Source organism: Leptinotarsa decemlineata, unplaced genomic scaffold, assembly GCF_025532065.1.
Source record: "Leptinotarsa decemlineata unplaced genomic scaffold, Ldec_3_MD MMD2_tig00001393_RagTag_RagTag, whole genome shotgun sequence".
In the NCBI taxonomy this organism is placed as follows: Eukaryota; Metazoa; Arthropoda; class Insecta; order Coleoptera; family Chrysomelidae; genus Leptinotarsa; species Leptinotarsa decemlineata.
Genome location: NW_027412562.1, coordinates 4,236,867 through 4,252,823, shown reverse-complemented (window position 1 = coordinate 4,252,823; position 15,957 = coordinate 4,236,867). Strand labels below are relative to the sequence as shown.

The 15,957-nt window shown below is 35.1% G+C and overlaps 1 protein-coding gene across 1 annotated transcript in view; it reads left to right on the top strand.

Moving 5' to 3' along the window:
• Window positions 1-15,957, top strand: part of LOC141482493 (uncharacterized) — a 123,447-nt gene that overhangs the window by 86,434 nt on the left and 21,056 nt on the right. Inside the window, exon 2 of the mRNA XM_074175840.1 lies at window positions 10,316-10,524. Coding sequence (XP_074031941.1) covers window positions 10,316-10,524 — 209 coding nt within the window. The remainder of the gene's footprint in view (window positions 1-10,315; window positions 10,525-15,957) is intronic.

Genomic DNA, 15,957 nt, shown 5'->3' with positions numbered 1-15,957 from the left:
AGTGCAGGATTCTTCACTGAAGTTATTTCTGCATAAGTTGTTGGCGATACAACTGCCGCAATCGATTTTCAATTATTGGAACACACTTGCAGACCGGTTTCGGGCTGTTTGGCCACTCGTCAGTGCAAGATAGTGTCTAACCTCTAAGTAATAATAAAAAATTTTGTGATTTCATTATGACTTATCACAGCTGGTGCACACCAGCTGTGTGTAACCACCGGTTATAATACTTTACCAGGTCCACCCTATTTTTGTATCCCAAAAGGGTGAGATTTTATGAGCTTTTGGTTCTTTTTATTTCCTGAAAAGGGTATTTATTCCAGAATACTTAAAACTACTGACTATGTTTATATATTTATATAAATACATTTATATACATACATTTCAATTTAACATTTTTGGGATAATAATAAATAGGTATGCTTATTTAAGAAGACAGAAGGTATAAGCAAAAATTATGTGTTGTCATCAGATGAATTCGAAGAATCTTCGTCGTTAAAGGTTCTATAATTTCCCCAACTAAACTAATTTCCACATGTTATCCTCTTTTTTATAACATGTTTAATACATTTTCGACATTTTTCTTTTTTATAACATGTTTAATACATTTTCGACATTTTTCGGAATTGAAATTTTTTAAGGACTCCTTCCTCAAAGAGTATTTTAACATCTTTAATCTGAAATATATTTCTTTTTGCAACTAAACCCTTTACTTAAAATGAGTTCTATGGGATTAAGTTCGTGATGCTTTGTTTCGATTTTCCCTAAATCAACTAGATGGGTTTGAAAACTCAAAAATAGGGGGGAAGTCCCAGTATGATGTATCCATACTTTTCAGCAATACTCACAAAGGCATACAGTTTTTCGAATGTTTTTGTCTGTAAAACTTCATGTAGTTGGTTTTTGGTATAGTAAAATACAAATTGTTATCCATTAAAAAACTTTGTGTTTCATCTTTCCTCGAATTTTTATTCAGTACTTTGATGAATTGTCGCGAATGATAGGAAGCGTTGTCAAGAACTATTACACTATTCGTATCCAAATTTGGGATCAATGTGTTTTCAAACCATTCCACGAAAATATTAGCTTCCATATTCTTATGATAGTCAACATTGCAGTCCTCAATTTTTTTTCCACAGAATTTCAAAGAATTCGGAACCCATCCTTTACTTCCTCCGCAATGCAGAATGAATAGTCGCTATCCTTTGTTTGAAGACATGTTAGGCGTACAGATTCTAGAAACATCAGTCCACCCTTTCGTAACTGTGTCGTGTCATACCAAGTTTCGTCCAAATAGAAAATTTGCCGTTGTTCTTGTCTATATTTAGTTATTTGTTTTAAGAATTTGTTACGCAATTCCACTATTCTTCTGCTTTCCATAACTGCTTGATGTTTGTTTATAATTTAAATTCTAAATCTTAGTTTTTTTATCCAATCATGAAGAGTTTTGTCACAGCGGCTCACGTTATGGCCGGAAGTAGTCAATTTCTTTCTTATGATTTCAGTTGTAGGAATTTCATTGCTTTTGTAACAGTCGTATATTGTTTTTTTTTCAACGATTTTATTAGATGAACATCTGAAGGTTTTGGTAATCCTGTATCACATCGCGTCTTGCGTTCATAAGGTTTGTTTTTGACTATTTTACGTGCAGTTGAGAAAGGAATTTCGGACAAATCTTATGTTGCTTGTATTAGTTTGTTTTCCTCGAAACCAAACTTGAAATGTAGATTCTTATATACATTGAAACATATTCTCTGTGTTTCAGTATTCAAATGCACCCGAATCTCATTCACTAGTATCTATTTTTCGCATTGTTCACCATCGCTATTGGAGTCACTACACTGGAAAAAGTCTGCGTTGTTACCACACTCGTTATTATTATCAGTACTTGTCCAAGGACGCCACATTTTATAACAAAAATTTTAAGTATTTCTAACTGCACCAATATCGAATTTCAACACTCAAATTGCGATCGGTTCCTGAACTGAACGCGACGGCGATAACCATCCCCGCATTCCCCGATTTTTATTCGTCACCGTAATATGACTTCAAATTTAATTTTATGACTCTTCAGCCAATCATAAAAATCGGTTAGTTAAAATTATCGAATACGTACCGCCAATTCTACAGTCAACGTGGACTAGTTCGCAGCCGTTTCATTTCCATATATTGTTTTTTTTGACCTTTGATAGTGCCGCCAACTTTAAGTGTGCACAATATCGTTCACTTCGACTATACCAAGGTGTGTTATTCTTCTGACCATTTCTCTGTAATTTCATATTCTTTTCACATATAGATTTGTCAAAAAGTTGAATCTGTAACCTGTTTCTCATAATCTAGATTTTCTCACCATAATTTTTTCAACAAATTGTAAAAGGAGTCAAGCTTTTGGTTTCTTAATGGGCTTCTTTATGTTCTGTTGAACATGCACTGCTAACGTTCTTGATTCATTCCGCAATATCTAGCAGTAAAAATTTCATTTTCCCGCTAACATCGCTAGCGGTAGGCAAAAGTACAAAAGTATTGTGTAACTACCGAAATCATGAATTCATAACGATAAAAAACGTGAGTTTATTTATGTAGCGAAACCGCGAACCATGAAGTTGCATGGCAGTTTTGTGATTACTCAATAATTAGCGAGCGTCTGCTGTATTTGTGGACCAGATGACGATGAAATGATCTCTTTTATAAAGTTAAATTCATATGCAAATGGTTGGAATGCTATTTATATTTCACAAACGGGTCCAGTGTGTTTTTGAGAACATATGCCTGCAGGATGGCAGGTTCGACTCGCTTTGTTGGAACAAAATGCCCCCCGCTGTCTTCCAAATGTAAACCCAATTTTCTCGAATGCCAATTAGCGGAGAAATGCATTTGAATATGTTAATGGGTATTTTAACAAAAAAAATACGTACGTTGACTGAACAGAACACCCATTTTGATGAAATGCTGTATCTGTCCATGGTGATTTTCCAAAACAGACTGAATAAATGACTACTATTGCTGTTTATGTTCATGCACCGAAATTTTAATATCATTTTTTAATAATATGCGGCTGGTTAAAGGATTTTTTTTTGGTGGAGTGTTGGTACACAAAATAGCAGTTTCTTCAGCCATATCAATACTTGACATTTTATAAATTTCAAACTTTAAAATACCGTATATGTACGCATATTAAAACGTAACTCACCACTCCGATCCTGTAGCGATATATATATATATATATATATATATATATATATATATATATATATATATATATATATATATATATATATATATATATATATATATATATATATATATATATATATATATATACCCTCAGGGTGTCGGGTTATCATTTTATTGTTGCTTTATGAACTTTTTCCATTCCTTTCTATCTCTAGTCAGTGTCTTTACTTCGTTCCATTGTTTATTTCTTCCTTGTAGGATCTTTCCTATCATGTCTTCCTCTTCTCCTCTTGTTTTGTGTTTTCGCTTCATAGATTTGTTTCACAGGTCTATTGTTTGGCATTCTCTGTGTGTGTCCCCACCATCCTAATTGTTTTTGTTCTATAAATGAAATAATGTCTTCTATGTCTAGTTCTTCTCTTATTCGTGTATTTCTTATCTTATCTTGTATGTTGCTGTTGCTTGTATTCTACTTTTGATTTTTTTTGTTAATATCCTAGATTCACATCCATATGTTAATACTGGCCTATATATTATTTTGAATATTTGTAGTTTTGTCTGTCTTGAAATTTCTCTTTTATTGATGAAGTTCTTATTCATTGTATAGTACAGTTTTATGGTTTTCTCGATTCTGTTATTAATATCTGCTTCTTGTCTTCCTTTTTCGTCTATAGTTACGCCTAGATATTTGAAATCTTTTACTTGTTCTATTGTTTTATCATCTATCTTTATATTTATTTCTTCTCCTTCTATGGTCATCACCTTGGTTTTATCTTTGTTTATTCTCATTTGTTTTCTCTTCAATGTTTCATTCCATATTTTTATATTATGTTGTAATCGTTCTTCATTTTCAGCTATCAGTATTATGTCATCGGCAAATGCTCCCTCAGCTATCTTTACTCTTTGCATATTTTTGTATCCAATGCACATTTTTTTGCTATTTCTATCTCATTCCTTGATGATGTCGTCCATGAAAATGTTAAAAAGCATTGGGCTCAATGATGCACCTTGTCTCAAACCCTCTTTTGTTTTGAAACCTTCTGATTTCATGTTGTTCTTGATAACATAATTTCTATCATTTCTATATGTTTTTAATCATATTTATGGTTTTTTCATCGATATTTCTATTTTTCAGACTCTCCCATAATTCTGTTCTTGGTACCTTGTCGAAAGCTTTTTCTAGGTCTATGAATGCCAAATATATATTTTGGTTTTCTGATCTTCTCTTTTCTATTATTTGTTTTATTGTGAAGATGTGGTCTTGTGTGCTTCTTCCGGGCCTGAACCCACTTTGTGGTTTTGAGAGTTGTGACTCTATTTTATTCCTGAGTTTGTTGTTAATTATTCTTTCTATTATTTTTGTTATAGTATTCAGTAGCGTAATCCCTCTATAATTATTGCAATTTTTGTAGTCTCTTTTTTTATGTATCGGTGTTATTAGAGCTGTTCCCCACTCCTCTAATAGAGTTTCTTTTTTCCATGCCTTATTGATTATTTCTAGTAGGCTCTTTCTTCCAGTTTTTCCTAAGTTTTTCATCATTTCTGATGTTATTTTGTCCTCTCCTGGTGCTTTCCCATTCTTCAATGTTTTAATTACTTCATCTAATTCTTGCATTTCTATCAATGGTTCGCTTTCGTTTAACTGGTTCGTTTCTGTTGTTGCTATTGATCCTTCTTCATTTCCTTGTCCTAGTAGTGTCTGGAAATATTCTTTCCATCTCTTCATTATATCTATTTCGTTTGTAATTATTTCACCTTTTGAATTCTTGATTTACGGGTTTATCTGATCTCATGGATTTTAGTGCTTTGTAGAATAGTTTTTGGTTACTTTTACTGTCTTCTTCTAGTTTATTACCTGTAGCGATATACCTGAATAAATTCCCCCAGCCGATTGCAGTTGATTCCGATTGGCCAGCGTAGGGAGGCTTGTTTATTTTAACAAATAGATGCAAATGTGCGTGGTGATCATGCTTTGATCACGGTACCTTTGTTTGTTAGCCGGGCAGAATTTAGTAGAGTCAAAGCTCTTCAATTACATACCTTCAGATATTGAAAACATTCGAACTGTAAATGTTTTCAAACTCGAAGTCAAAGAATATCTGCTTGAGAAGTGTTTTACTCTGTAAAAAAGTATTTTGAATGTCATACTTTGAGTATGTTGTTGTTGTTGCGAAGTGCAACATATTCTTATATTTTAATAATTTCATATGTGTCCTAAGTTCAAATGTTCATTTATATTTATCATTGTTAATAACTTTATATTTTCTACAATTGGGTATGAAAGCAATTCATGCATGTATTTTGTCATTATGACGATTTATATATCATTGTTTGTATTCTGTTTAAAAAATCTGTTTAAAATCTGTTTTTCCGTTAACCAGCTGTCGCACCCCTACGAACGACAACCCTCAGAAGTCGAAACTTGTGCGAGCTAAGGATTAACGAGGTCTTACCTTTTAACGTGTGATTCCTAACACGGGTTGGACGGTAGCAAGTGAAGATCGATCGTTCAGACTAGGGCTGGAACCACCGACCAACACGGCAGTCAATTCGAGTGAGTGAACAAAGCACTCACGCCGAACCGCTTGGCTACCGACTGACCGATATTCGATATAAAGGAATAAAAAAACATTTAAAATAAGGAAGGTGTTAAGAATAGCTTAAAGAATGAAGTAGAGACTTAAGTGTATATTCCTAACCCTCAGTGTTTCAATCTCATGTTTTCTTTCTCAGACTATGCCAAAAAAGAACTTTGTAATTATTATACTACAGGTATACTCTGTTTTTTAATAGTAAAAAATTATGTTCGTTATAAATGCAAAACAGAGTGCCCGAACAAAATTTTATTATTTCGTTATTATTTGCTACAGCTGTTGTGGGGCGGTTTATAATACTTTACAAGGTCCATTCTGTTTTTTATTCGCAAACGGGTCGCAGACCAAAGATTTTATGACCGTTCGAGTCGTTTTATTACCAGAAGTGGCGTGCGTTTAGATATTCAATCAAAAATACTTTTCAAAACTAATAACTATGTTTATTCATTCATATACAATTTTTATATATACAATTTTTATTATTATAACATTTTATTTCAAATATTTACATAATAAACATGTTGAAAGGAAAAGCTGAAGTAGTCATTTCAATTCACATACTAATCAATTATTATTGCAGGTGTTCCATATTTTTGTTACTCACAGTATACATACAACTATAAAAAGTCTTTCTAGATTTGTTACATCAAATCATACAATATTGAATGTTCAAAATAAATACTACATTTTAACCGACCCATTCATGTACGCCTATGGAACAGCGACTTTGTTGTGATTTTTTACTCCGTGCCCAAGGAAATAGTCTATAATCGTTTTTTCTCTGTGTAGTTGTCTTCTTGGTTTTAAGTTCTTCAAGACAATATTTTTATACATTTTTTTCTTCAAAGTTAATTATGCACATAGTTTGTCTGTACATTGTGTGTGAACAAAAAAGAGTTCATTTCCGAACTCTTCGAGAACGGTAATACATTTTCTCTTGTGTAATCGTTTCAACTTCTCAATTGTGATCGTCTACTTTTGAAACTCGACTGGTTTTATGTGTTTCCAAAAATAAAAGTAATGCTTTGTAGATCTGGCAAGTCAGTGAGTCCCATTCGTCTGCCAATGGTCTGAGAAGCAGAATACAGTGATAGGATAGGATACCCCGATTAATCACCTCAACAATAATGGGTTCTACACATTTGCATATGCAGATGACATAGTTATCTTGCAGACCGGCAAATTTGTGAACACACTGTGCGATAGAGCGCAGGATGGGCTCAAATTAATAGAAATATGATGTAAGGAACACTCACTGTCGATCAATTGCAAGAAGACTGAGATGGTCCTTTTCACCAGGAAAAGAAGTTTATCGGGCTCAAAACCTCCCGAAATCTTCAAAAGCAAACTAAACTTCTCTGAAGAGGTGAAATACCTTGGTACTATCCTCGACAGGAAGCTAACATGGAACTCTTACCTACAGAGTTGAGGAAAAAGAGCATATGTGGCTTATGAGCAATGTCGGGGGACGGTGGGATGCGCATAGAGTCTTTCACCCCGTGTGGTGTCACCTGGATCTACACTGCAATAATAAGATCTATGTTAACGTACGGATCCATTGCATGGGGTCCGAAAGTTCTACAAGCAACGGTCATACAAAAATTATATCAAATACAGCGATTGGCTTGTTTAAACATCACAGGAGCCATGAGAACAACACCAACCGCGGCAATGGAATTAATTACTGGTCTGACCCCTCTGGACCTGTACGTTATGGAGGTTGCGTTAATTGCCATGTTACGATTGCACACGGGTGGTGTAAACCTCGAAGTGGGAAATGGTGAATTGAGGCTGATCCTGTGGCGAGAAGCGCTTACTGCGCAACCTCTGCTGCAGGCAACCAGTGATGCAATTGAACCCAGATTTGTGTTTAATTAACCCTACAAAATACAAATAAAACAGAACACTGAGTCAGGTACTACAAATGCTATACACATATATACAGACGGCTCGAAAAGAAGGCTCAGGATGTGGAGTGTACTCCAAATCACTAAGCCTAGGGATTAAGTGGGAAATGGGAAATAGTTCAAACAGAACTGGCAGGTATCTCAATCGCCACAATAGAAATAACCAGGAAAGGAATTTCTCGCAGAAACAATCTGCAATGATAGCCCTATTAGCCTTGAACAGACAACGTGTTACCTCAGGGCTAATACTAGAGTGCCACCAAGATTTAGCCAAAACCTCGGTAGATAATAACATTATACTGAGGTGGGTTGAAGGGCACGACAGGAGTTAAGGTAATCGCATTGCCGGCTCTTCAGCCAAGAAAGCGACTGGACTAAGAATTTTAGGACCCAGTGACACTTATGGCCTGATGACTTAGATAATTGCGGAACTAGCCAAACGTCACACCTATGCTCAATCCCTAAAGATGATAGGATGATATCAAAGGATGCAGTCTTGCCATGGGCGACCCTGGGAAGCTGGCGCCGAAGAAATATCTGGTGATGACCAAGAAAAATCTACGCTTAACAGTAGGATTTCTGGCCATACCTCCACAATATGGGGCTAGGGACCCACATCTATGTAGGATGTGTGAACAGGAAGATGAGACTGTCAGGCATGTCCTGTGCGAATGTCCGGAGTTACGTCAATAAGAGAGTGTGTGTTCGGTGAGTCTTGGCCTACACCTGCCGATATAAATAAATACATAGCACCTGAACAACATGGCTTTATGACCCAGAAGTCAGTAAATACTAATTTATTTATTTTTAGCAACCATGCTTTTGAAACTTTACAAAATAAATCTCAATTGGACATAGTATTCACAGACTTCCGTAAAGCCTTTGATCAAGTAAATCATGATGTGCTTTTGCTAAAAATTAGTAAATTTGGGTTGTCGAGGAATTTTCTTGAATTGATTAAAAATTACTTGAGAAATAGATATTTCATTGTTAAACATAATGGGAACACTTCGGGAAAATTTTATGCTAATTCCGGTGTTCCTCAGGGATCAAATCTAGGACCTTTTCTATTCTTATTATTCATTAATGATTTACCCTCGGTCTTACATCATTCACATTGTCTGATGTTTGCAGATGATCTCAAAATTTTTAAACGTATCCAGACTGTTAGAGACTGCGTATCATTGCAAAAAGACATCAACAACATTGTGAATTGGAGTTATACTAATAAGTTATTTTTCAATATAAAAAAATGTTATACGTTAACAATATCCCGTTTGAAAGATGTGATCAAATTTGAATATCATATGGATGGAGAGGTCCTGGGTGAAAAAACCGAGGTGAAAGACTTAGGCATTACTTATAATAGTACTTTTTCCTTCACAAAGCATATAATGGTATTAGTAAAATCTGCAAATCGTATGTTGGGATATTTAATGAGACAAACGCGTGAATTTAATAATATAAATACAATTAAATTACTCTACTATACTATAGTTAGACCAAAACTGGAGTTTGCTTCAACAATTTGGACAGGAGAATACAAAACTACTTTAAAAGAAATTGAAAAGGTTCAAAACAAATTTCTTCGATATCTCTATTTTAAAAAATATCATAAATGGCCCGATTACAATTTAATACGAACATCACGGCTAAGGAGCGAATTCAAAATATTATCATTAGAACAAAGACGCAATTTGTCAGCCCTGATATTCATATATAAAATAATTAATAATCGAATTGATTCTCCCGAAATCCTACACTTGATTCCGTTTCATGTTCCTTCACGCCGTACTCGACATACAATTATGTTCAATATTTCTGTGTCAATATCTAGCACTAGATCACCTCTCGCAACCATGTTGATATTAGCTAATGAATTCAATGAAATAACGGATATTGATTGGTCTTTACCATATTCCAAATTCCGTAACACAATACTGAATAATATACTGAATATATCTTCGTGAAAATTAAATCTACCTAAATCTGTACCCCAACAGTTCTTATAGTAGGTACGTAATAAAAATATATTTTTTTTTAAGTTGAATTTACATTGTATATATTGTTAATAATAGGAATCCATGTAATAAAACTTAACAAGTTTGTATGGATCAAATAAATAAATAAATAAAGGAGATGTCTTCCAGATACCTGTCCACCGTCCTGGAAAGGACAGGATGGAGGATGACCTAGAAGGACAACTCATTGGGATGATGTACAATGGGTCACATTTGATCTAAGTGCAGTGTGCCTATACTCACCCTCCCTACTCTACAGATACAGATACAGCGATAGGATGCTTTGTCTTGTTGAAGATGCATCGAACCTTCAACAAGAGTAGTATCTAATTTTCATCTCTGTTTTACTTATACTATTCCAACTCATTTATTGCAAATAATAAATGCTGGGTTTTACAAAAGAATACGTCACTTGCGCTCCTATTTCATCTATAATCTTTTGGAGGCTGGCCCTGATAACCAATATATGGTTAATAATGCATTCCCCAAAAAGATATAGCTTCAATTCCTCCTTGGTACCTATCACAGAAATGTTTTAAAGATATTTTGACTGTTGCTTGTTTGCCCCAGTATTTTAAATGGTTTCACAGTCCTTAAACTATTGTTTTTTTACTTGCAGGTGATCTTTTGCTGAAACTGGGGAACGACAGGATATGGTGGCCTAGGAGAGTGTCCATAAGGTGTGGTCAACTGCTGGTTTCCACTGCCCATGGACAAGATGGTCCCACCTCGATAAAATTGCCACTGAGACATTTGAGTCTGCAGGCTGGACCGCTGCCGAATAGTTTCTCGCTATGCAAAGGACAGAACAAAGTCATAACTATGCAGGTAATTTCATTTTAACAGATTGAGGCCCACATGTTGAACTTAGTTCAAATAGAACAGCAATGGTGATAGCATCCAAAAACCACTAATATTCGGCATTTATTATATGAAACAATGTTTTCATTTCTATATATCCCATTATAATAATAATGAAAGTAATGAAAGTAGATTAGATGAACAGGCGAATTATCAGCGTATACTGTTTTTTCTAATCAACACTACAAAAAAAACACAAAAAAATTATATTAAAAAAAGTATGGAATAGAACATAAATTAACGTGAGTGTAAGCCCACAGCACTTAGGCCACATGTGACCCATTGTACATCCTCCCGAGGAGTTGTCCTCCTAGGTCATCGTTCATCCTGTCCTTTCCAGGAAGGTGGACAGGTCACTGGGAAACATTCCCTTAATATCGGAAGCCCCATATTATGGAGGTGTTTCCTTAGTTGACAGTGGCCAGTCAGAAATCCTACTGTTAAGCGTAGATTTTTCCTGGTTATCGCCAGATATTTCTGCGGCGCCAGCTTCTCAAGGTCGCCCAGGGTGATCCAGGCAAGATTGCATCCTTTGATTCCATCCCATCCCTTTTGGGATTGAGCATGGGTGTAACATTTGGCTAGTTCCGCAATTGTCGAAGTCATCAGAAGGCCGTAGGTGCCACTGGGTCTTAAAATTCTTACTCCAGCCGCTTCCTTGGCTAAAGAGTCGGCAATGCGATTACCTTTACCCCTGTCGTGCCCTTTAACCCACCTCAGTATAATGTTATTATCTACCGAGGCTTTGACTAAATCTTGGTGGCACTCTAGTACTAGCCCTGAGGTAACACGTTGTCTGTTCAAGGCTAATAGGGCGTGTCTGCTGTCAATGCAGATTGTTATGTTTTTGCCAGAAATTCCTTTCCTGGTTATTTCTTTTGTGGCGATTGAGATACCAGCCAGTTCTGTTTGGACCATGCCGGTATTTTTTCCCATTCTCCACTTAATCCTTAGGCTTAGTGATCTGGAGTATACTCCACAACCTGAGTCTTCTTTGGTTTTTGAGCCGTCTGTCTATATGCGTATTGCATTTGTAGCATCTGACTCTGTAGGGTTTATCAAACACAAACACTGGTTGTCTGCAGCAGAGGTTGCGTAGTAAGCGCTTATCGCCATAGGATAAGCCTCAATTGACCAATTCCTACTTCGAGGTTTACACCACACGTGTGCAATCGTAACTTGGCAATTAACGCAACCTCCTTAACGTACAGGTCCAGAGGGGTCAGACCAGTAAATAATTCCATGGCCGCGGTTGGTGTTGTTCTCATGGCTCCTGTGATGTTTAAACAAGCCAGTCGCTGTATCTGATATAGTTTTTGGATGGCCGTTGCTTGCGGTCCCCATGCAATGGCTCCGTACGTTAACATAGGTCTTATTATTGCAGTGTAGATCCAGGTGATCACACAATAATACAAACTTGATTGAAATGGGTAATAATTAAATGAGAGCTCATCAAAAATTCCTAGATTTAAGCGTTTATTAAATGTTATTGTCATGTAGAGTCTGAAATCATTGGGCAATTTATTATACAGTTTAGAGAGTTCAGAGGAAATATAGAGAAAAATATGAGTAAAAAGTGTCAAGTTGTGTTTGGGAATGACCAAGACAAAGCCATTTCGAGTATTCAATAGTTGTTAGTCTGGGATAAACTAACAAGTATATAAATAATCAGGTTTTTTTGTTGAAAGTAATTTATGTATGTTTGTAAGGATATGTAAAGTACGTAGTTTTGCAAACCTTAACCATCCGGAGTCGTCAAACCTACTACTGATTAGATTCTGATATCCATTTTTCATAAAATACAAAATACAGCAGTCTGCAATGATAAGTAAAATACCAATCAGAGCGACTGAAGTCACATTTATCTTTTCAGTTATAAGTGAACGATATTGTGCACACTTAAAGTTGGCGGCACTCTCGAAGGCCAAAAAAACCAATATATAGAAAAGAACCGGCTGCGAAATAGTCCACGAGGACTGTAAAATTGGCGGTTCGTATTGGATAATTTTTACTAAGTTTTATGATTGGCTGAAGAGTCATAAATTGAAATTTGAAGTCATGTTACGATGACGAATAGAATGCGAGGATGGTTACAGCCGTCGTGTTGTCAATGTTAAGTTCAGGAACTGATCGCGATTTGAGTGTTGAAATTCGATATTGGTGCAGTTATAATTACTTGAAATTTTTGTTATCTGTTTACAATGTAGCATCCTTGGACAAGTACTAATAGTAATAACGAGTGTGATAACAACGCAGACTTTTTCCAGTGTAGTGATTCCAATAGCGGTGGTGAACAATGCGAAAAAGAGATACCAGTGAATAAGATTCGGATGCATTTGATTATTGAAACGCAGAGAGTATATTTCAATGTATATAAGAATCTACATATCAAGTTTGGTTTTAAGGGAAGCAACATCAGATTTGACCGAAATTCCTTTCTCAGCTGTACGTAAAATAGTCAAAAATAAAACTAATGAACGCAAGACGCGATGTGATACAGTATTACCAAAACCTTCAGATGTTCATCTAATAAAATCATTGAAGAAAACAATATACGACTGTTACAAAAGCAAAGAGATTCCTACAACTGAAATCATAAGGAAGAAATTGAATATTTCCGGCTATAACGTGAGCTGCTATGACCAATTTGTGTTTTGAAGATTACTATACCAAAAACCAACTACTTGAAGTTTTACAGACAAAAACATTTGAAAAAGTGTATGCCCTTGAGAGTATTGCTGAGAAGTATTGACACACCATACTGAGACTTTCCCCCTATTTTTGTGTTTTCAATCCCATCGAATTGATTTGGGAAAAATTGAAACAAAGCATCAGGCGTAAAAATAATTTTCCAAAATTTGATAATAAGGTTATACTGCTAATTATAGAAGTATCTAGGAAGACTGGCAGAAAAGGATTAAAAAAGTAATTTTAGTTGAAAAAGACTATATGGAGATTGGACACTTTCATATCAATTATGGAAATAAATTTATTATTGATTTGAATGACGACAGTGACAGTGAAACAGAGAATATGGCAGAGGAATTATCAGAAGATTTCGAAGAAAGTTAGTGAAATGTTTTTGAAGCGATCGATTGTGTTGATCGTTTACTTGAACTATACCAAAATAAAATACAAGAAATGTAAACTGTCGAACAAATATTTATTAAAACAACTAGATGTAATAGGTCGTTTGAAAAGTTCTGTCCTATTGTGAGGAAATCGACGAAGTATACCGAGATTGCGTCAGCAACAGCCGGCACTGATAAACAGAAGAGGTCCGATCCTGCTCCACGACCATGCTCGTCTGCACGTTTCACAAATCACCATCCGAAAATTAAATGAATTGAGCGTCAAATTTCTGCCTCGCCCACCATACTCTCCAGATCTATCGCCAACCGACTACCATCTTTCCAAGCACTTCGATAACTTTCTCACCGGTATAACCTTTGCCATAGAAGACCAGTCAATAACGGCCTTTGTCGACTTCATCGAATCCCGAGCACTTTATGCTGACGGAATTGATTGATTTATGTTACGTTGGTTAAAGTGTACTGATTCAACTATTTCAATTAAATTGAATAAGTTTTCACTGAGGTTACAGTTTAAAGTAGACTCATGAAAACAGACATAACTTTTGAAAAATCCTAATATATTGACTAGTGTTGATTTGTTGGTACTAGGGGTGTTTTTTGCATCGAACAAAGCAGCAGAATTTAGAAATGTCAAGACTTCCTTTTCAAGTAAATTTATAATAATGAAAACTAGATCGTTTGTATTTTAGGACTTGAATCAGTAAAATCGGCTTCAATTGTAGTAAATATGCAAAGTTTTACACAAAAATTAGATGATTATGCACATCACTCTGTTTTGAAAATCAAAGTAATCTCAATGTAAATTAATAACTTGCTGAGTTATCACACTGATGAACTACACACCACTCATGAACTACAGAGTTCATGATTATCTCAGTAAATTATTATTACTGTTGACAAATGTGACGCTATGGAATGGCGCCATGACGCCAGCGAGCTATTTAACGCGAGTTTCGAACTTGAAATTCAAATAATTAATTTTTGACTTCGAAACTCGAATATTTTCTGAAAATATTGCCACTCTCAGAAACTGTACGTAAGAATACGAATAAAACAATGACAAAATCAGTTATCATGCCTATTATCATTTCTAACAGGCAAGATCAACGATAACCTACTTACCTAATTAAGCAATTAGGCAAGTTCGTTGAATATGTCAATTCCATCCACCCTTCAATAAAATTCACCACTGAAAGCTGAATAATTCACTAAATTACCTTGACTTAACTATTACAAAAAATAACAATAAACATGAATTTGCAATTTTCCACAAACCATCTTTACACGGACATTAGCATACATAATTCCTCCACACACCCTTACCAGCATAAAGTTGCTGCATTCAATAGTATGCTTCACAAACTATTGAATATTCCACTGTCTGAGAGTAATTTTCACGGTGAGCTGAGTTTGATCAAACAACTCGCGATCAACAACGGTTATTAAGTAGATATTATAAACTCCATTCTTTTCAAAAAACTACAAAATCAAGTCATGGACCAGGTCTACCCAAATTCAATATGCGATAACGTCAGTTATACGACATTGTCATATTTGTGTGAACCCACTAATAATATTGCCATTTTTTTGAACAAAGAATACGTAAGATAATTAGTCTAAGTAAATTTATTAGAAACAATAAAGACAAAACTTCAGTGTCGGATAGATCAAGAGTATATAAGCTGACCAAAACTGTATATTGGCCAAACAGGGAGAACATTTTCCCAAAGGATTAAAGAGCATAGAAGTAGTTTTTGTAAATAGAAAGACCCATTCCACATGTGCAAACCAACTTTTAGCAGAAAGACATGTGTTCAATCATGAATACGGCGTGCTTCATTCAGAAGAGAAAAGTTTGAAACTCAATCTTCTAGTATGTTTAGAAATCAATAGATTCAAGAATTTGGGTAATTTACTATCAATTGGAATTGAATATTTCCCAGTTGATAAATATTTTTTCAAATGTGGAAACTGGGACATAAGCGCAGGTACTTGAATGTAGTCCTTCAAATTGTAAAATTAGTTATATTTAGCATTGAATATGTAGATTATAGTTAGTAAAGACACGCCCGAAGAAACCATAGTATGGCGAAACACGTGTTGCGTTTTTGTAAAACTATTTAGTGAAATTCTCCTAATAAAGTGTTTTTTGAATACGATCGTCGAAATTATAAATAAATTTGAATTGAAGGGGTTATATTTTTAAGAGTGATTAATTTTTGGGATTCTATAATTTTTGAATTTATAATAAGAACTAATGAGAAATCCGGCTCAAAGGACCAAATTTTTCGAACGAGGTCTGATG